This window comes from Hippichthys cyanospilos, chromosome 3, assembly GCF_059441005.1.
Source record: "Hippichthys cyanospilos isolate Australia breed blue-spotted pipefish chromosome 3, RoL_Hcya_1.0, whole genome shotgun sequence".
NCBI lineage: Eukaryota > Metazoa > Chordata > Actinopteri > Syngnathiformes > Syngnathidae > Hippichthys > Hippichthys cyanospilos.
The window spans coordinates 9,339,728-9,363,574 of NC_142371.1; the positions used below are offsets into that span (position 1 = coordinate 9,339,728).

The following is a 23,847-nucleotide window of genomic DNA, read 5'->3' on the forward strand; positions in this document are numbered from 1 at the left end:
ACACTTTTGATAGAGTACTGTGAAGCCTTAGACGTAAACATTTTTTGCCCCACTGGGATCACCTTTCTAATCTAATTAGAGCATGCAATGAGCTCATTATTCGCATCATTGTTTCAGGTTTGATTGTATTTACTGCAACTGGTGCAAGTAGCACAATGGGAGATACATTTAACTCATAGTTTTGGAAATTAGTGATAGTTATTCATTGTCTTACTTTGATGACAGAGGGGATCTTCGAATTGATGTTGTCATAACTAAAATGAAGACGTGTTCGGAAGGAGCATTTATACAGCAGTGGGTCTTGGTAGAACTCAATTTTGCCACTTGCATTCCGTTTGTCCAAGCACACAGTACAATCAGCAAAGTTGATCACTTTCCGAAGAACAAGTTCTGGAGCTGGAAAGAAAGAACAGTTACGTGTTAATCGATATGCCCCCCTTTTTCAGTAAGCCAAACTGTCACATTCAGTGAAATTGTAGATCCCTAGTTTAGCCTTCACCAACAACTGTCTGCTGTACATGCTCAGAGACCTTCATTTTAAAGATGGTGCTTAAAAGGGTTGATGTTAGCGGTTGATCGTGGCCACACATTTTTTGTCTCCCCATACAAACATAGTTGCTTTAGCTTCCATAGTATCCTTTGCAGTATTGTATGATGTAGCTTTTGTGTGAGAAGTATTTTATTGCCGAAGGCACAGTTCTTCATTTATACCATAGCAGAAAACAATCAACTAGAAACTCTACAAGTTTAGCATAGGTCATTTTGGCACACCTTCAAGCACCACAGACGCACCCAACGTCTCTTTCTCCTTCATTCGAGCCCAAAATATCTCTTTGCCACCTTCTTGTGACAGCTCCAAGCTTATTAAGTGGTGGTGTGGTGCCCACCCAATATTGATCCGCAACCCCATCCGTCAAGACTAATTAATACAGCTAGTAATTCATTATTGAATGAAGGGTGAATGAAAAATAATTGACAGAGTACTCACCGTGTCTTAAAGCAACACTTAGGAATTTATGGTTTATGTCGATTACGGCAGCACCAATTGGCCAAAAGCTCCTCAAAGATGCTTAGTGGCAGTTAAAAGCAATACAAAGCCACGACAAAAGTACAATTCTTCAAGGTACAAGTAGATGTTTCATTCGAAAAAGTTCTGAAAATATCTTATGAAGGTTGAAAAGCTGCGTAGTGTTGCTTTATCACACAGGTGTCAAAATCCAGTTCTCCAGGACCTTTATCCAACATGTTTTCTAACCTTCTCACAAACACACCTGATTCAAATGATTAGGCTCATTTTCAAGCTTATCATTTGAATCAGGTGTGTTGGGTAGAGAAAACATGCAGGAGTTTGACACCTACGCTTTAACTTATTCAATGCCAGCCTATTCGATCCGTGAAGTCTATAGGCGACAATGGAAGTGAATTAGTTAAGTGGCAGGAGAATAAAGAAATGCCCCCAAATGTTTATTTCAATAAAATATTATTTTCATATTTCCTTTATAGTTTAGCACTACAAACATTGATTTTCTTACCAGTGACGTCCATGAAGCCCCTCTCCCACAAATCATCCACAGTGTAGCACTCGGCCGAAGTAATGTTGACTGACAACACGATGTCATCCTCAACGTACTTCAAAATCAGGTTGTTCACCAAAAGATTCACATTATTCACCACACGTCTGATCAGGCTCTGTACATAACCTATATAACAAAAACAAGCATACAATTAAGAAACATGTTAAACCACATGTATACAAAACTATATATAATAACTAACTATATATAAAACTGTTGGACAAGATGAGCGGGCTCACAATTTCAAATTCATTCCAAATTAATTTGATGGGGTAGAGCTAAGAACTCTGCATTGATCAGGCCAATTTTTCATCACAAACATGACCGAGCAGTACTGAATGCGAAATATTCTTAATTGTTCTCACATATCGAAAGCATTGAATTGTCCAAAATGTCAATTGTAGTAAAAAGTATGAAAAAGTTTGAAAAGACAGTTGGATCGATTAGTTATACATTTGTTTGATTTTACTTTTGATTTCTTATTTCCTTTCATTTACTTGACCAGTTTGACATTTGGATCTGATCTGTATCATGACGAACCGAATAATAAGTATTGGCGAGATGCACACCCCTCATATTTACGCCATATTTTTGACAGTTTGAATTTACAGCTGAGGCTTTTAACACATCATGGATAGGGAGGGATGCAACAATGAAAATGTGTGTTAAAGAGGCACATGAATGACAGCGAACCATTTGCAATCGTGTGTGTGTGTGTGCGCACATGTGTGCTTGAGTTTGTCAGCTCCCAAATCACCCAGGTTAATGATTACAATTTTCACAACTTAAAGCTCCCTATGAACTCAAATCCAGGCACATAGAAGGGAGATTTTGGGAGATTCCCCAACAGCTGGCCAACTTCATGGCTGGTTGAAAAACATGTTTTGGTGCATGCAGGAAGACCCCCACCCGCCACTACCCGCCGACCCAACCCTACCACCTTCAAGAAATTGGTGAACGACACCAAAACAAATCACCCAATCATCATGGGTGGCAAGGGTGGTCGTACATACATTTATTTTTTGTAAGTGCAAAATCTTAAGTGCAAAAGTACTTAGAGCACTGCGGACAGAATCCTCTTAACCATCGGTCCAGTGGCGTCATTTATTACTCCGGTGTGCTGTTTAACAGTCACAGCTAAGCAAAACATTGATGAAATTAATTAAAATGACTTAGAAAGGTGAGCTGCTGTGCCTGACTAGACATGACAAAATGATTGAAATTTTGCTGACAGACTAATGAGAGGCAAATAGTGAGTGTGACAAACTCAGCGACAAACGCAATGTGTTTGTTACATAGGTGTCTAGCTTTGCATGCATGTGTGTGCCAAAATGTGTGTGTTTTCTGGCTTCTGCAGCATGCATGAGTGTGGTTGTGGTTCTGAGGTCAGTTTGAAAGCCGCTGTTGCATCAGCAGCTTGGACATTAAAACCAGCAATGTTATTTCCCTTTCTGGATCTAATTTGTCCACTGCTGGGATGTTTTTCAGTCATATTTCACTTGGAATTATTTTGCCTCACACGAAGACCCTCTGAACTATAACATTTGTGTGACCTTCTGTAAACAAATGACATGGCCCAACACCTACCCTACAGTCAAAAATATGTGCTATTCTAAATGGTTCACCCAAGTCACAAAAGTTAAAAGAGAAAACAGTGGGGACATTTTGTGTCTTTAATGTTCCAAATGAAGAGCAGGTACAGCAACTCCAACACAACGTTCAAATTTGATTTAGATTTTGGCTGAAAAATTACAAATTTTAAGAAAGTGAGAAAATGAAAAAGTGAGATCAGGTAATTGCAACAAAGTATTCACAGTATGTACCTATAGTTACATGTCATCCATTCAGAGTTTCAGCTTTTGGTTTTATTCTTTCATATATTCAGCCTTTTGGTTTTGAGAGAGTGAAACTCCTAAGTGCTTAGTATGTTACTTGTCTAGTACAGAAGTAAGCTGTACATGTAAAAGCTCATGGGTTGGATATTCAGTATCCTTAAGTAGCATTTGCCAGTAATACCAGAACAGCTGCCGTATTTATTCTCTTCGGAGAGGCCCCAGTACCACGACATCAGTAGCACTGGACCATGGATTTATCTCAGGAGTGTGTTTGCACTGCAGCCCAGGCAAATCTCAATCTCCTCCAATCACGCACATAATTACACAATCATGCATGCACAATTCTTGACACACTCAAGAGGTAGTCGAAGCACAACAAATGTGAAACATTTGTGCAGAAGCACTACACTCACATTATAGTAAACCAAGCGTAAAAATTGCAAATCATAATAATTTGAAAGGTCTGTAAGAAAGAGGCACTCGACCATTGCTGCAAATATTTGACTGAGGGCTATATACACTAACAAATATCATCGGTATGTTCCAATTCCAGTTAAATTAGCAATGAAGCCCATGACAGCAACACACAGGATGCAACATTCCAAGGACATGTTTTTTGAAGTTTTTCCACACATAACGGACATAAAGTGATTGATTAAAATGTGAGGGAAAACAATTAATTACTTTTTTTTTAAATATTACTAACTACTAACTAATAATATTTCAATCCTCCGCATGTTCTCACCTCCCCTGCTAGTCCCAGCCAAGAAATGCAGTACATGCCATTTGCTTCAATTAGTTCAAGAAACTGAATCAACATTGACTAGGAGATTAGGAATTAAATAATTTATTATGACTATTAGCATTTTGAACAACACATTTAAGATTCCGGAGCCTTGCTCACTCGCACCCATGGCAACAGAACAGTAAGGTGTGCTGTATGAAGGGATGGAACGAGACACAAATTTCATGGGAAGAGAATTCTCATGAGCAACAGGATAAAATTAGATTTTTGCAAAACTTGTAATATGAAATAATGCCTAATGTAAATTTTCAAAATGTTTTGTTTTTACAGTGTATACTACAAAAAATTAACGATCAAACATGTAAATGTAAACTTAAACAGGAGTCACTGCTGTTACGTGTTCATTTTCCTTTTTTATTTGTGAAAAAAGTTTAAAATATCCAACAAAGTGTGTTCCACTTCATGATTGTGTCCCACTTGTTCTTGATTCTTCACAAGAAATGAGTTTTATATCTTTATGTTTGAAGCCTGAAATGTGGCAAAAGGTCACAAAGTTCAAGGGGGCCAAATAATTTCGCAAGCCACTGTACCTACTTTCATCCATTACTACAGAACCTGAGCTGAACTTTTTTTTTTTACCCTGAATAGTGGCTCCAAGGTGCCATGGCTTGAAGCACACTTAAATGTGGTGCAAGATTTATCGCTCATATCCCCATATAATTTTCAGTCACCCTTTATTTAACAAATATGAAAAGAGCATGTGAATGTAGCGCAAGTTATTGCTAATGTAAGCACTGGATTGAAGGAAGGTGCCTCGGGGTGATGACGAGTGGTGGAATAAACCAGCTCTTCCGCTCCCAAAGAAGTACAAGTTCTGTGTTCCCTTCCCATCTGAAGAAAAGCGAAGAACAGCTCACGCATGACATGCTACACTAACAAACAAAATGCTCATACCTCAGCCCAGGGATGTACTGATTCTTACCAAAGTTTTAAAATGCCATTACATACAATCTTACACAGACTGTGTAGCATATGTGCAAGATAAAAACATGGCATACAGAACATTAGCAATTTATTCTTCAAATTCCAAGGCATTGGCATCTTGGCAGTGAACTTTGTCATTTTACTAAACTAAATAGCACGGTAAGAACAGGTTGCAAAAAGGCACAGAAATTTCCTTTGTGGCACAAAAAAAAGCTTCAAATGAATAGTTTCCAGCGATTTATATCTCCATGGTTCAACAGATGCTCGTCGAGAGACTTTTTGCAGAACTTTGGCTTTCGACATCATCAACAGAAGGAAAAAGTCAAGTGTGCATTTGTGGTCATGCCTCAAAGCAATTACCTTGCTACAAACCATTCAAAATAAGAGTTCAGATAAATATTGTAATCGTTTTAAATGAATACAAAAAGAATAAGACCAAATCCATTCGCAAAGTTTTCATATTTTAGGACGTTTTTAACGTATGCTGACCGGTTCAGTATTTACAACTAATGTATTTTCTTAATGATTTTTTTTTTTTAATAAGCTTTTTTCAAGGGTTCCCTTGATAGGAAAATTCACACTCGATTGCTGGCACTCTTGCCGGCGGAACAAAAGTAAAGCATACATGGAGGATTTTTTTTTTTTTTTTTTTAATGAAAGAAAGGGTGTATACCAAATATTATGTCCTGGTACTCATGTGAGTGACCCACGAAAAATATTATGTGAACTCTTGGCAAAAGTCGGGTAATATCTTCCATTTAGAATAGAGTAAGTAATAATGTAATGTAACTAATTACTTTGAAATGACAGAATTAAGTAATAAATAATGCATCACAGTTTTGAAGTAACTTGCCCAACACTGTTCAAGTTAGCAAGCATACAGTATTTACATAAACAGAAATACATCAACTTTGAGTAAAGTAATTGGTAAGAAAAAGATGCTCTACAAAAAAAGACTAAATTATTTTGAGCCTTGTAGAAGTGACCCAATGTTTGACCCTAAATTCCATCTAAGCTGTGGTTGGTTGAAACATTGCTGGAAAAGAGTATTGGGATTTTCTTTCTCTCTCTCCCGCTCACACCTACCTCAGAGCTCAACTAAATGTAGGCCCAAGGGGAGAATCTGAGGTGAGGCACCTTGCTTTAACAGCTGGGGAAAGATATTATCTCATAACATCAGGCATGGAAATGGATCCTCCCCAGATACAACCAGCTAGGACTGAATATAAGTTCATATATTCATGCATGCTGAGTTTCGGATAACTTGGGTGTTACATGGTGACCTACTCTGTAAGCTGAATACCCCTTCCTTCCTGTTCTTCTTTCTTTCTTCTTTGATGACCCTCCTTAACCAAACCGAGGGACATTTGCACCCCTGGGGTACACAAGTACGTCGCAGGGATTATGTGGAAACATCAATAAAATGATATTTGTGAATGACAACTCATTTCTGCGTGGAGACAATAACCTGTGGCACAGCAGAGTCGAAACACAACTGCAGCTCAAGTGTTGCTCAGGGCTCGAGTAACGACAAATTACAGCCCAGCTTGTGACTGTGGCACGACTAAACTCAAAATAACAAGTGAGCCGTGAGTGGTCGTCGCCAGAGCCCTGAGCAACTGCAATGTCATTTTTGGTTGACAGCAAGAGGTAAAGTGGCCGAACCCTGAGATGGTTAAAAAGAGTGGATTTTGCTGCTTACTTTATGTTCCACAATTGCAATATTAATCAAAATACCAAGTTTAGACTGGTGGGGTAGCATAGAACATGTTTGTAAAGAACATTTTTACTTAGAAATACAGTAATGTACTTTTCCATGGAAATCGGTCAATCATGCTCAGTCTCCGATTGCACTACAAGTGACAAGCATGTTTCAAGATTTGTTTCATATTTAAAGTGAGTAAAACGTTGTCACCCTGTTTAAGAAACTTTGACATGCACTTTGATCATGATAAGTTCTTTTGCAAGAAATATGCTGCAGGTTGTGCAGTACATGTTTAAATAGAAAATTATGACTTCTAGGTGCAAAGCAATTTGAAGAAAAACGTATGACGTATTTTATGTTTTGTTTTGTTTAATATGGGGATTCAAGTTGTTATTGGTTGAAACCTGAGAATCCAGTAAATGTGATGTAATTTTCAATTGACTGTAAGAGAAAAATGGCCGCCCCAGAGTCGGCTAAAGACATGAATTTTGTTGCTTAATTTGTGTTATACCAACACAGGTTTAATCTAGCCTTAATTTAGACTGGAGGAGCTGTATAATACATTACTAAAAAAAAAAAAAAAAAAAAAAATTGGTGTTGAATTTCCCTTTAATTTCCATGGTGAGTGTGTGAGTGTCCTTAATACTGTATGGTAAATGGACTTTCACTTACTGTATATAGCGCTTTTCTACCTTGGGTATTCAAACTAGTCATTTACGTACAGCTGACACAGCATCAGGACCAACTGGGGGTTCAGTGTCTTGCTCAAGGACACTTGGACATGGTCTTGATGGTCATGGGATCGAATCCACAGCCTCTCAGTTGGGAGACGACCACTCTACCACCGGAGCCATGCCGCCCCCATGTCGATAGCAGCATTTTTTTTCAAACAAGTAACATCAAAATAATATTACTTGGCCAGCATCCGCAGGCATTATTCCACCTAATTTTTTATATTGCAGTTATATTCCAAATATTCTTGGAGGCCAGCTCAAACCCTCAATTGTTTGACTAAGAATAGGTGCATCGTCTGAGCCACTGTACTACCCACCCCTCAGTCACCATTGGCGGCCATTCAAAAGGATAGAAGATAGTGTCGTTTTACTGGCTCCTAAGCCATCATTCACCTGGGGGCAGGTCTGGGTCACTTGGGGCAGCCTGCTGAGGGCGGCGGGGCTTGCCAACAGCCTTGGAACTCTCTGACATACTGCGACTCGTAGAGCTGGACCCACTCTCATGGTCATCCTGAAGAAAACACAAACATAAAGGTTATATATAAATATATATAGTGACATTTTTTTTTTAACTGTTTTGACCATTCTGTTACGTTGGGGGGGGGTTGCCATTGTGTACACTAGGCAGCAGATATGTGTTATACAAGGCACACTTATCGACAAGTAACCAAGCAGCACTGTTTTAGTGTGCTTCTTTTGAGCTAAGTACATTAATCCCAACCAAACCTTACTCCCACCAAAGGCTCCACAAATAAGCTTTGGGCCTTGGATGAGTCAGGGTCTTTTCTCCGCAAACACTATACATCACCTCTGAGTGATGGCAAATCGAAAATGGTAATCACAACATGCACGTATGAATTAGTAATAATAATAAGAACTTTATTTTTGTAGCAGCTTTTGAAAGCTTCATCACAAGATGCTTTCAGTTTAGGAGGCTAGCTAGCATTAAAGACACTAAGAAAAAAAACAGTAGCTCCATCACTTATGAACATAATAGTTATTTTCGCTATTCATCATCACACTTCATAGACAGAAATATGCAGTACAAAAGAGAAATGTATTTGTTCATCAATACAATTGTAACCCTGAGGATGGACATGAATATAGAAGCATGCCATTTTATGACACAATCAGACTTATAGAACACAAAACATACACGGACTATTATAGTCTAGAGCAGGGGTCTTCAATGTTGCTCCTCAAGGGTCGGTGCCCGGGATGTTTTCATTGTTACAAAACATTTAAATGATCAAAATCATTATCCAGCTTCTGCAGAGCTTAATGATTGTCTGATCCTCCACAAGATCAGCCTGAGGACCAGGAATGAAGACCCCTGGCCTAGCTAGTCCGTGCAAACAAGGTTTAAATTAACAAATATCCCATACTTTTATTCCTTGTTTCATTCACATGATGCAACAAGGTAAGGACACATTTAAAAAATAATGACGGTTAAAATATTTACAGTATGACAAAAGGGAAAAAAGAAAGCATTTCAACAATGTAAAATTTGAGATGGTGGGAAAAGCTTGAAAGGATTTTCTTCCTTTTGTATCTTTCCCAAAAGACACAAACATCATGTGTGGCATTGAGGGGTTATAGGAGCACCATAATCATTTAAAAGCCAATGTAGGAGGTAAAATGGCCCACTAAGCAAGTGAAAGAAAAGCAGCAGTCATGTGTGCTTATTATTTATGTTAGGGGGTCACTGTGGTACTTCAAGTCTCCCTTTACATTGAACAATGTAAGCATTTAAAAAAAAAAAAAACATTAACATTGTTTTGCTTGCTCTTAAAATTGAACCAGGATAAACAAAAACAAAAAAATCAATAAATTAGTACTGTCAAGAGATTATAAAATAAGAGATTAATTCATTAGGATTTGTGATATATTGAGCTGTGGTACTTCAAGTCTCCCTTTACATTGGTTGAACAATGTAAGCATTTTTTTAAAAAACCATTAACATTGCATTTGCTTGCTCTTAAAATTCAACCAGGACAAACAGAAAAAAAAAATCAATAAATTAGTACTGTCAAGAGATTACAAAATAAGAGATTAATTCATTAGGATTTGTAATTACTGGAAATTGATCTAATTAACCTCTTTTTAAGACCAAATAATTTCTGAGAAAAACCCCAAACCAGAGTTTTTCATTGAATACATCATGTTATTATGGCATATCAAAAGATCTATATATAAAAACAAAAAAGTGTGGATTCATTTTTTAACAGACTTTAACAGATTCGGTTATAACCATTTACCGTCTGCTGTACTTGAAAAAAGTCCCAAGTGTTGTCTAGGACCTTTACATTCACCTGTCAGGAGAAATCGTGGAGGCTTCTTTTGTCACCAAATTTACAAATTAACATAAAAAAAAAAACATTGTCCATTCTGCCCATCACAGACTTGCTGAAAAATTGTGTTCTTGAGTTTAGTTTGGCAGAGAGCTTAACTATGTTTGTGGTTATCATTAGCTGTGACTGCAGTTGCACGTGGGTGCTTTGCATTTATATGGTGAGCTTAACTTTGAGGTTCTTCTATGGTAAGCAAGCTCCGTCTTACAAAGAATGCAGATCACTCTACCTGTATCAAAGGTATATTCGGGGTGGTTTTTAAAGTAAAATTTTTCCTTTATTAGCCCTCTAGCGTTTCTATTTTCACGTTTTCTTTCTGCTTCTGAACTTGCCCTCCCACCTACAACCGGAGCCTATGAAGTTATATCACACACAATGAAAGCCATTCAGTGTCTAGTTCAGGGTGTGATTGACCTAACTCCCAACAACTCAAGCACAAGAAGCCTGATGCAAAAAACAAATAGATAAATAAATAAATAAATGATTTAGTTAGCATGCACAGGGCATAAATTTAGAGATTAAAAATTAGATTTACCCAAGGAAAAAGATGTCACTTAACTATGACTAATTAAGTGGCCGCAATTAATCTGATGCCCCTAAAATAAATGCAAAAACAACAAACAAACAACAAATGATCCAGGTTAGATTATAATGAGCTGAAAATACAGAAAAAAAAAACCTAGCTGTAAAACTTTTAAAATTAGGCTGGTTTCACCTACTCAAACTAAAAAAAGGAGGTGGAAGTGGTCTGATTAACAACTCTTTTTGGAGGTATTCTTAAGAGGCACAAACACAACTTTCAGAATGAGTTCCTAAAATGACATTATCAAGGCAGAGGTGGGGTTCACTTTTTTTTTTTTGCTCCCCCCATCCCACTCCCCCCACCCACCAACCCCCCAAAAAAGCTTGCAAAAGAAATAACAATCAAACCTAAGCCTAAAACAAGTGTCTCCCCTTCCCTTCATTTACTCAATCATCCCAATAAGGTAGGCAAACCTATGACAAAACACACTAAAAAAAAACATCACAATATCTAGTGTGCATGCAACAACATGTATATAGACAGCAATTTAATTTCACCAAAATTTCGGAAGGTTTAACTGGATGAGTTGATAAACCATTGTAGTGCAATGCAATGCAATTACAACAACGGATTACATAGACGGGCGAAATAGACTGTTCCGTCAGGTTTAGTCCATCATTTTTAAAATATTTATGTCATTCGGCGACCCGTCAGCAAAGTCAGCCAAACGTCGATCCGTCACTGTGAGCATTGACAGGCGGCCCACCTCTGGCCGTAGGAACACAGGCGGAACTGAGGGGGACTGAGGAAAGAGACTACCAGACTGCCGGATTCTGTATCAAGTCAATTTAAATGTGAAACAAAATACTGTGCAGATGTGGTAAAGTAACACAGGCATAAGATTCAGCTATGAAAGTGGCATTGCCTCGCAATAGCCATAGTGCAAGTGGGCACCAGTTGAGAGGGGACAAGGAGGCCAGTCCTAACCTCTATCCCCTGCAGACATCAAGGTGAGTGAGAAACCCAGAGGCAGTGTTTGAAACATGTCTCGAGTGTTGACCTTCTGAGCCTTTCAAAAATTAGCTAAACTCAGCTGCCACTGCTGGATATCAGAAAGATTGTCTTTCTAGATAGTGTCATAGGTGTCTTTGTATAAACATACACACCGTGAGACAGGGGTTCAAGCAACATTTAACCTTTGCAGCCTCTTACCACAATTTTTAATGCACAATACACCCTACTAGCTGTGTAAAAACTTTACTGTAAAACATCAAAAGATCATAGCAGGATTTTTCAGTTCGTCAGTGAACCCATATCCATTTTTTCCTTTTTTTTTTCTTTTTTTAATAAATAACAGGCTTTTCGGCCACAAAAATGGCTCATGCTGAATCAAACTGAGATTCATGCAATCTTATTAATCCCAATGGAGGCAATTCATTTTCAGCTTCCCATTCCAAATGCACATTCAGCCACAAAAAAAAAAACACTTAATAAGAAAAGATCAAAGGGCATTTAGAATTAGGCTATGAAGAGATGTAAGAAATAAATAAACACTGAGATAAAAGCAATTTAACACAATAAAACCCCACATCTAAAACAACACGTCATATGACGAGTAAAAGAAAAGAAATTGATTTAAAAAGAGAGGAGCAGATACAGAGTAAACACTCACACAGTTACTGTTGTTTTTCCACTGTGAGTCGCTAGCAGACTCATGCTGACATCAAAGTGACACGCCTGGAGAATGGAGGTCAAACAGTGAAGGGCGAACCTAATGGCATGACAAAATAAATGAAGGAAACCCAATAGGTCTTTATCAAAACCGGAACCCTGCTAGCCATGAAAAGGCCCAATCCTCCATGTCAGGGTTTATGAAGCTCTCTCACAGGATTAGCCCTACTGTGTCTTCACAACTAAGAACACTAAATATTTGCCACCAAATGGTCTGAAAACATATTTCAGACTTCTAGGTTAACGAAATTATGGGACAATACCATAATTGGTATCATAATTACATTTCACAAAAATAATTGTGTGGTGCTGTTTACAAAGCTGTTTACATACTGTACACAAACACCATGGACATCCATCTAATCAATTTCAAACTATCTCAGAAGAATTTATCAAAACTACGGACTACTGCTGTGGTGATTTCTGATGGTGCAAACCGAAAGTCAGCACCACCACCACAACAACAACAACATGGGAACTGGTTGCCAATCAATTATAGCGCATAGAGACAAACAATCTCACCATCTTAGTGGGAACTGAAATAAAGCTGTATCTTGAAAGTCAGAAAATTGAACTACTATAACCAGCGATGAATATGTCAAATTAAAATTTTTACAATACAGTTTGTGTGTGCGTGTGCGTGTGTGGTGGGGTTTTTTTCAGAGTCAGATTATTTTCATTTTGAGCGCATTTATTAACAAGAACAGGTTAGTTTATCACTGATATAGGTCAATCAATCAATTTTTATTTGTATAGCCCTGAATCACCGGTCTCAAAGGGCTTTGCAGGTGAAAAGAGGTCATATTGAGACATCTTTTGCAAAAAAGAAGTCGTACAGAGACTTCGCCATAAGAATACAACAATATTCCCAGCTCAAAGCTCTGAGAAGGGGAAGAAAAAACTCAAAAACCTCAATTTGGGGAAAATCAGAAACCTTCAGAGGGGACCACAGGTGGGAGGACCACCCTTCCAGACTCAACAGGTTCAAGTGGATGCTGAGTGTAGAGCTAAAAAAGGGTTCCATAAGCTTAAATGGAATTAGAAGTTATCAAATACAGTGGGCCCCCGGGTTACGAACTTAATCCGTTCAGCGGCTACGCTCGTAACTCGAACTGCTCGGGTTGTTAATTCGTGAATGCGTGCAACGCGTGCAAAAACCTTAAGTAAAAACATCACGAATTTATACACTTATTAAAAATGAGTAACATAATCTACTGTACAGTTAAATTAAATAACATATACAAAGGACAAATGACATTTACCTTTGGAGCGACGTGACTTGAGCTGGGTGGAGGCGGAGGGGAGCAGAGACCAACCCGCCAAGTTGACACAGTTACGCTGATATGCTATTGCTCTTACAATGTCATAGTCACTGTTTCAGTCACGGTGTCAGTCACGGAGATGCTAAAACATATCACCGGCAATTTCCTTCTCTTTAATCCATAATAGAAGAAGCCTCTCCATTTTGTTGTCGAGCGAGGTCCGTACCCCGGCAAGGAAAGTCTTGCCCTTAGAAGATTGCCGAGCGGTTCCGTCCATAGTCACGAGCAAGGTTAACTATGCGTGTGCCTCCCTCTTTTTTTTTTTATTATCTCCTGCTTCGTTTCTATTGTCATCATCCTCTTACTTCTTCCTTTACCGCTACTAGCAATTTTAGAAGCTATGTCTAACAGATAAAGTTTGCAAAGTCTTCACAACATTCCTTCCTTCCATTTTTCACTCATTTTCTCTCCTTCATTCCATCCCGACCAGCTGTGCCATCAAGCTAGATAAAGGCGTTCGGCCAATAGCATATCGGCATTTATGTTATTGACGTGACGCCGGCCAATAGCATCTCCGTGAATGAGACCGGGTGACCTTAATCGACCAATAGCATATTGGCATCTCCGTGACTGACTCCGTGACTGACACTGTGACTGAGACAGTGACTGTGACGTTGTAAGAGCAATAGCGTTCACGTTACTGTCACAAGCGTCAACTGCTGATTTTGTTGACGCAGCTAAGCAAAAATATATTTGCATACACAATTGCCGGCATGTCGGATTGTTCGTAAGACGAAAGGTTTGCTCGTAAGTGGGGGACAAAAATCTCCGTGGTCCACGCTCGTAAGTCGAATTGTTCGTAAAACAGGGTGTTCGTAAACCGGGGACCGACTGTATACTAATTCATTTTTCGTTATATCAATGTTAAGTCTAACATCCAATCATCATTTTTAACCAGTAAGATAGACGTATAGGCCATCAGGTACTGTATTACCGGTAGATGAATAAAAGTATTTCAACCGCGCTGTATCTCTATACTTCATTTTAACACTAGCAACATGAACTCTCACAAAATGGTTTGCAGCTGGCAGAAAAACATAAATAAAATAAAATAAACTAGGAGACAGTGATTGTTTTCAGCTAATGTCGATGTGATAATGTCAGTATGGGGCCACTTTTTCAACATATCTCTTGAGCCTTCTGGCGCACTTAACCCATTGACAACAAACCCAAAGGAATGCAATCGGATTTAAACAAAGCTCAATACATTTGAATCAATATACATTTTTGTAATGTTCCTTTTTTTTTTTTAATGAAACGGTTACAAAATTTGAAAGTCACTACACAACATTTGGAGTTATATGTTTACTTTTCTCCTTCAAACATATATGGGAAAAGAAATACCGCTGGCAACTATAGTAATAAAGAAACATGGATCTGTTTTTTTTTCTTATCCTCTTTATGGTGGCAGGTAACTGAAGCTTATACTCAAGCAAGAAGAGAGATAAACCAAAACTCCACATTGAAACAACCATTCACACTAGCATTTATTCAGAATACACAGAGAAAACCCATACAAGTTTGGGGAGAACATGCAATCCCCACTGATACCAAGTATTCATGTAAAACAAATTTACAAAAATTTACAAATTTTAATTTCCTCTATATGAAAGCTGGGTTTTATCGCATATCCTAATGTAAAACATAATACCTCATTTACAATTTTTTTTTTCTTATTAATGAACCTCACACAACAAGCTGTACCATGTAAAGACAATATAAACTACCATAAAGAAATCAGCAAGTACAGGAAAGTGGATGAGAGAAATTGAAGGAGACTCAGATAAAGAAAAATATATACTGTTTATTTTTTTCCAACCCCGGGTTTAGATCTAAGAGGCTCTGGTCTGTCAGATGTCTCCATCAACTAACCACAAACCCAAGCTGAGCATGAGAGGCATGTTGGTTACGCCAGCATTGCCATCCCTTAATGCTGATTACTGCAATGTGTTATATACAGTAATATTGTTATATACATATAACAGTCCATATGTACCCTTGACATATACACAAACACATACATCTTTGTCAAATCAACCACAATCCGCAATGGGAAATTCCAAAATGTAGGGCAATTTGATTTCTAATCCAAATAACAACAAAGTTCCTTACCACGTGCAAAGCAAAACACACATTACCCAATCAAGGATATTCAAAATATTTATCAATAATAATGACATGAAACACATTCTATACATAGATATATTCTCAACAGTGATGGTCGCTCTTTCTTACGTTCGGCCATATTTGTATACGCTGATTTAGGCACATAAAAAAAGACATAAGCATCATTTGACCAACGTATCAACCGCCAAGAACAATACAAGCAGTGGCCAAAGCTACTTTGACAGCTTAATTGCACATGTGAGGTACAGCTGGAAGGCAGGCACAGTAAAGTCGTGAGTGTTCTTGGAGAGTATCGATGTTCTAAAACCAGCAAATCAAACAGAAAGAAATGGGAGAAGACTTTTCATCCAAGTTGATAAATATCAATGCCAAGTTGCTTGAGGATTTAGCATGCAAGTGGAATGAATAAGGCTTAATGTTTGCAAAGCTTTCATACACCAGGTTCTAATACAAGTGATGTATTGTTAACAGGATTGAATTTTCTTCCCAAATACAAAACTGTCCTACTTGGTAAACAAAACACATCCATTGTATCCTTGAAAGATTTTAGCTCTGTAAACCAGTCATTGTCCAACATGTCTTCATAGTAACTACAATTAAGAACTTTTACAGGATGTTGTATGTATTTCAATATATTTGACAAAACACGTTATAAATCCTGAGAAGGGAAGGCCCTGGCAAACAAGTAATAGGCTCCTCAGAGGGAGAGCTACAGTCCGGAAGGACTAAAAGCAAGGATTAAGCTGAGCAGTGGCAACATCCTGTCCAGAATGTATTGATCACCACTTGACTCAATGGATAGAGGAAGCCGCTGGGCTTAAATTTTTTCCCTGACTGCTTTCCTGTGTCTGAGGAGCAACAGTAACATCATCCCACCAGGAATCTTAAACTTCATTAACCCTCAAAGATAAAGCAGTGTTACACTAGAGTTAGCTAACTCAAAGGCAATGGCACCTAAGTACAAACTTTTCTGGTAGAGCGGCATTCTGTTTTGCAATCATGTCTGCATATGCTTTAAATAAGTCTGGAATGCCAACTTGCTCAGAGCAATGGGTCACTCTGAAGTTGTAACAACTTAAATCAGGGAGAAGCTGATAAAGCACAATTGATTATGTTTTCTATGCAGTTAGATTCATGCCAGAAAACATTTGTTTGACTTAAACACTTTCCAAGTCAAATAATAACTTGCTGATCGATGAGCATCATTACAACATTAAATCCAAGGTTATATATAGGTGATAATTTTCTCAAAACCAGTCCTGTGAAAACTCCACGTTTAAATGCAATTGTGGCCTGCCAAAATAAAATACAAAAACGGTCTTTCAGTCTGTTTCTCTGTGTTTATATTCTCCATTTGTGCATTTAATCACAAAATCTTAAATTATAGAAAATCTGAAAACTTCAAAGCTTCATGTTCTCAGCTTCTGACTCCTCTTCCCCGAAAACCAAAATGAGCTTAACTGATGGTCAGATGGATTTATAGTGCAATCTCTGTGAGCCATTTGTTGCCTTAAAGCAGGAGAATCAAAGACTAGATTTCCGGATGGTAACGGGACAGAGATTAACCAGTTTTTACCCTCTGATTGCAAACTCCTACAGGCTGTTTTCTTCTACTTGTTTCACTTTGTCTTTTATGTTCCTTGTAAGTGGAGATTTACAAGCTCAAATAGACTTGCTCTTGTTCTGTCTAGGTAGCCTACCTAGTATTGTAGATGTGGACAGAAACATGTGCTGTTCTCCATTTGCATTTTGAAAATGACTGCATTTCATAGAGAAAAGATCATATAAAAAAGGAGTGACTAAAAGAAAATATACATTTGTCCCAAGAGGACATTGGACCAAAATGAGCGCATAGTATGCCTAGCCCTCAGGAAGCAGAATAAAAACTCTTCATGTCATTACTACATTTTTGGCCTGTAACAGTTATTTTTCTGCTCTACTTTGATTCAAAGGAATTTAAGAGGTGAATACCAGAATCGCATTATTACCAATCACATTAGATGGATGCTATCTACTATTTATAAAGCTTAAAACACTTTAGAAGGAATTCGACTAGAAAATAATTACTCTAAGAATATGTTTAGAGGTACCTCCCCAAATCATCTTGAAGCAATGCATCAGTCTCTACAGCAGTGGCAAATATACTCAGCAGTGGTAAAGCTCCCACATAAGGTGAAGACAGAGCTAAAACCAGAAAACGTTACTGAGCAAGGCCTTATCTTTGTCTTGTAAAGAAATATAGATTACTTGGGAGTGTTATCATCCACTGTAACTGCTGTCAAGCCAGAATCTCTGCTGATAACACCTCATCTTCTAATATCTGGAGAAGCTTCCCAAGCTGTCAAGAATAACTTTTAAAAAATAAGAAAAAGAAAGGCAGTAAATTTGCTGTTCTTCGGTTTACTGTCAATACTAATGTAGAAACGCACACACAAAAAAATCACAAAAGAATATAAATCACCTGAAATTAAAACTATAAATAACGAAAATAAGAGGCCAGTACAGCTGCACTACACCACTGCTGTACTTTTATGAAGTCCACCTTCCCCCTACTGCTTAGTTTGGAGAGATAGACACTGCCCCACATATTGACCAATCACATATTGCTTACAGAGAAAAAAGAAGAGCGGAGAAAACAGTAAACCGTCCTCCAATCAGGAGGTAGCTCTCCTTATCATCTTTGAAAAATTAACTCTAAGAGCAAAGAATCAGGCCGTCCGCGACCAACACATACTAGTTGGGGCTAATTTAAATTCATCAAGCAAGAAGGATGTATGCTTCATGTCTGGCCTTAATTCAAATTATGTAATATGGGCGGTACATGCCTAATAACAAAGTTCAGTTGTAATTCAGTTGAATAGGGACTATTTAAAAAAATAAATAAATAAACATCTGCAACATATTGTCAAAGACTTTGTGTAAAACCAATTATTTTGGTAGTGAATAACTTTCAACTTTTTTTTTTTAGTACAAAAAGCCAAGTTTTGATTTCCTTCATTCTAGAAACCTAATCAGAAAAAAAAATTAAAACTCATGCGTTAGAAATCTTTTTACCACATTGACTTCCTTTTAAATGTGCTTCTTCATGGACAGCTAGCCAGAAAACTGCAACTTCCCCGAAAAGTCACAGTGCTGGCCTTCAATTGTACTTGCATGGATGACAACATTTTGAAATACCATTCCAGCAAAAACAAAGGAAACTGGAAAAAGTCAAAATGTTTTATCCCGGTTCACCTACAGGCTGTTTTCTTCTACTCAATGTCACTTGATGTTAAAATGATGTTAAAAAAAAAAAAAATCTTCAAATTTACTGGTTCGGATAAAAATTATAGTTGCATAGTCTCAAACTGTGGGGGCAAAATGCCATCGTTTAGGAGCAAGCTGAAGCCCTTTGTGGCTTTTTAATTTAGAGCATTTTATAAACAAGGTAACTAAATTTACTTCACAAAATTTACAGTGTGACATTTGAAAGCAATGGCAAACAAAAGAGCTTAGGACATAGCAAAAGCAAAGTAAAGAAAATCAAAAGTAGCTTACCATTCTTTACTCAAAGAAAAATCAAACTGTAAAAACAAGACTTTGGAACTAAAAATAAAATGAAAGACATTAATTATAAATAAAGGGAAAAACATTTTGAGCATTTTATTTAACTTAATTTAAAAATGTATGCTTTATTGAAATATTTTGAATTTGTATTCATTCATTTTGATAGTAGAGAAAAACCAGCAAATTGGAGGATCACATTTTACCAGTACAAAAGGGTGAAAAAAAAACACTTATTATGGGGGATTTTGGAGTTACAGAATTTTTCAGCAAGACAGTTTTCAGCCTTTTAAGACATTTTTCATGACACACATTTGGGAAAATTAGGAAAATTTAGGAAAAATTAAGGATAATCATCCATTAGCCAATCAATTGCAGAGCACATAAAGTGAAAATCATTTACACACATTCGCATATGAAGGCTGCGAACAGCCAAAGATGCATATATTTAGAATTTGAAAGGAGAAACGAGTCCCCAGAAAAAAAAAAAACTAAACAAGGACAAGGAAAACAAGCAAATGCCACACATTAAAGCAGGAGTCAAGATTGAAACCTGAGAACTTTGAGGTGAACGCACTAACCACAAGATCAATGTGATGCAGATGAATTTACTCCTGAAGAAGAAGAGACTTGTTAATATTGTAAACAAACCTGGTCTCCATCCCTCAGCTTTAGAATGCATTCCATTGTGTTGATTGTGATGATGACAGGCTCTGAGCCCAGCTTGGTCCAAGGAACATGAATACGCAGCTCATGGATATGACCACTCATGAATGTAAAAGGAAGCTTCAATTCCTACAAATGAGAAATAAAGTATAGGTTTGAAAAAAAACTTCAGTAAGCTAAACAATTTTCATGTTATTTGAACATTTTTGTGCCACCAGCACAAATGAGTTAGCCTAAAGAAAACATGTATTTTCAGATGTTTTATTTGAACATAAAGTCACATGGCCATGCCACATGTTTACATGGCAGAGTTAAATACTTTAGTTTTTTATTTTTAATTCTCTACAACCACTCACACTCCCAAACATACCTACGGATTTAAAAACAACTTAGAGTGCATATGTCAAAGTCATCGGCCATGAGCCAAAGGCAAAATCGCCAAAAGGGGATTTAAAAAATAAATAAATAAATAAATAAACGCCAAACTTGACAGCAATCTTGTGAACTGAGGTGGATTGAGGCAAGGCTATGGCCTTGTTGCAGCGTAAGAAAAAAAAAACTGGGACATCCCAAAAGGATGTATTACAGCCACCAAAGGCTTTAAATCAGGTGAGGTGTAATATATTGACAGATTCGACAATGTAGTTATATGCAGGTATAAGAAAGAGGCTATATGAAGAACAATCTAATTTTATATCATTGTAGTGGTATTTCATTGACAGTGGACCATGGTGTGGTTTCAGTACAGCCATACCAACAGCGCCCAAGAATGAGAAGGCATCATGATTTTTGACAATTTTGAAACTCCAGGACACACTGAAGAGACTGTCTCCCAGCTAACCTGGGAATGGCCGGGGATACCATAGAGGAGCTGGACAAAGTGACGGGTGAGAGGGAAGTCTGGGCTTCCTTTCTGAAACTGCTGCCGCCGCAACCTGACCTCAGCTGAGCGGTAGAAGATGGGTGTATAGATGGATGACACCTCATTTTATATATATTTTTTACCAGTGAAATTTGCCAGGATAGTTGATATTCTTCTCTGTGGTGTGTCACATTTACAAGGCATATTTATTTTTCCTAAATAGGGATTTTAATCATTTCGATACACATAGCCTTTTGAATGAAAGCGAATCAAGACAGCAGAGGTCACATACAGCAAAATTACCTGTTCGAGCACATCGAGTTTCAGGTCCAACTTGCTGAGTACTACATCTCCTCCCCAGAGAGACAGCTGCAAGTCAGATGGCTTCAGATTCTTTATGTACTTGTTCACATAGCTCATCAAGAGCGGTGTCACATATGACTCCAACATCTTGTCCCTCTTCTGTAAACCAGTTGTTAAAAAAAATGATAGTAATGCCTTTCAAAACAGATTATAATCAAACCAATTTATGATCCAGTTAAGTTTATTGTGACCGTTCTATCAAAGACCTCGGCGTATACATTTAGTTATAATCTTGTAACGCTTACAAAGAAAAGTTAGAAATGAACAAATGAGAAGTTCCATCTGTGTAAACACGTAAGTCGGGTCGGTGCAAGTATGACAGCGTTTTTATTTAGACAAAGGGGTAGTGTTCGTGTCCATGCGAAAATTGGATCTACTTGATCTTTTCTTAAATATCTAAAACAGGCAATATTAGTACCTGTGTTAGCCTGTTAGCTAACTCGTTTAGGGTTATACTATCTTCAATTATGAATAAATCCAGAGTGAAACAAACAACATAACTGCCAGTACGTTTTATTTATGCACACACAAGTGTCCGGCACATTGCTGCCAAATGTTAGAGTAGTCTCCGAGCGAACACTTACTTGGTTGCATTTAGCCTAGCTTTGAACTGTCATTATTGCAAGCGTCCAGCGCCACTGCTGCAAGTCGTAGTAGCTTAGCTAACCCTCAGAAGAAGTCCTCTTAACTTCCTTTCCTCTAAACTAAACGGACATACACACGCTAAAACAAAACACATGCTCTCACGCGACCCGATCTTGGATTAGCCAGTTATGTAATTTGTATTTAAAATAATGATTTCATTGCACGAGCAAACGATAACTACAGCTATCCACAGCTCTGAAGCAACGTCATCAGTAAACACGATTACAACTTCCGCATGTCTGGTGTTGCCTTTAGGTGCACTGGTAAAACTGAGACTTACTTTACTGACATCTCGTGTTACGTTGGAATTCCGTTTCCGAACACTGACTGTATTGTATGTCGACTGGTGATTTGACATTTAGAACCGAATGGCGGCTAATCAACTCAGTAAATAATTGAGGAAGTAGGTTTGATTGTTTATAAATATCTCGTCACTCATCGACTAAGCGTATTTATAACTAATTGAGCGTTTCAACAATTTCGCGCGTTAATTGAACGTTCAAGGGGGAGGCGTAATTTTACCATCAGATTAGAATTGTATTTAACACAGTGGCCCTATTAGAATGTAAAAGGACGCCGACCACAGAATATTCGCATCTCTCAGGTATTTTTCTTCATATCTTTACGTACAGCTGTTTATTGTCACGCCATCACTCACTTAATTCGCTGGTACTCAAGTAATCAGAAACTGCATTGAAACGCCATCTACTTTTTTCATCATGTTTTATCACTTTGTTGTGTGTGCAAAAATCATTTGAAAGGTTTCCGTTGGAGGTTAGATATCAGTTTGGGTAGTGCTAATTAACCTGCATACACCGGTAAATACTAAAACGTAATGGCAGACGGAAGGTTTTTATCTATTTTTGTCAGTATATTTTTCCGGAACTGGTAGTGATTAACTATGAGACTATGAAAATTATCATTCTCTATTTTTACAAACAGAAAAATGACTTTGGAAGATGAAGATTTATCAAAAGAAGGCATTTTTTTTCTTACTGAGTGAAAAACTGAAAAAAACGGTCCACCAAAATAATTTCTAGGAGTTTTGGAGGGGCGTTTTGACATGGTTCATTTGAACTACTTGGTAATGTTTACTGTGTGTACTGAATCCGTATTTTGTGTCATTTATTATTATTACAGATAGATAGATAGATAGATAGATAGATAGATAGATAGATAGATAGATAGATAGATAGATAGATAGATAGATAGATAGATAGATAGATAGATAGATAGATAGATAGATAGATAGATAGATAGATAGATAGATAGATAGATAGATAGATAGATAGATAGATAGATAGATAGATAGATAGATAGATAGATAGATAGATAGATACTTTTGTTTTTTAACGGATCGATTATTTTGTTTGAAATTGAAGCCTCATAAAAAGGAAGGACGTCTGTGATTTAATGCGTGTTTTTATTTTTAGGTTTGATTTGGAGCCATGCATGGATTATGGGTCCGTGGTAGATGTGTGGCGTGGTCAATCAAGTTCACTTGCAGTATACGTCAGCGATATTATTTCTTCATCCCTAAGCCTTGTTTATTTTGTTGTGCATTTGACAAAAGGTCGTTTGAATACAATTTCAAATTCTAATCTGAGAGCATGTAAAGGCTCAAACAAACATATGTGGAGTTTTGTGAAATAAATACACCTACATTACTGACAGTTCCAGGTTGACCGAAATTACTGAAAATTCCAGTGTGTGTTCTTGACCGTGGGCGAGTTACTGGGCAACAATTCTGTGGGAAATCCCTGCCTTAGTATTCCAATTAAATTAGCTTTTTTTTTCTTTTTTTTAATTAACGTCTTAGCTTTGTTTTTTTGCTGCAGATGTTTGTATATATCTTGACCGAAGTAGACCAAAAGACTAAAAGATCGATACAAACCATGATTCCGTTAACGTAATAATAATAATAATAATAATAATAATAATAATAATAATAATAATAATAACATCGTTAAAATAAACAATTGTCGCTTGATTAAATGAATTAGCTCGTGTGTGCATCTGTTTTATAAGATGTCCAGCCATGAGAAAATTAGTAAAAGTTGACTCTTCTTAACTAAATAATTTAATCTATCTGATGATTTTTTTTATTCACAAGACAGAAGCCTTTAGTGTAAAATTC

General features: G+C 37.4%; 1 protein-coding gene across 1 annotated transcript in view; it reads right to left on the reverse strand.

The window, feature by feature from the left end:
* vps13b (vacuolar protein sorting 13 homolog B) overlaps positions 1–21,905 on the reverse strand; it is a 298,582-nt gene extending 276,677 nt beyond the window's left edge. Inside the window, exons 1-6 of the mRNA XM_088410037.1 lie at positions 21,650–21,905; positions 21,006–21,164; positions 19,826–19,969; positions 7,971–8,088; positions 1,533–1,700; positions 215–396 (exon numbers count right to left, since the gene is read on the reverse strand). Of these exons, the coding sequence (XP_088266163.1) occupies positions 215–396; positions 1,533–1,700; positions 7,971–8,088; positions 19,826–19,969; positions 21,006–21,152 (759 nt within the window). The 5' untranslated portion in view covers positions 21,153–21,164; positions 21,650–21,905. The remainder of the gene's footprint in view (positions 1–214; positions 397–1,532; positions 1,701–7,970; positions 8,089–19,825; positions 19,970–21,005; positions 21,165–21,649) is intronic.
* Between the last annotated feature and the right edge of the window lie 1,942 nt (positions 21,906–23,847).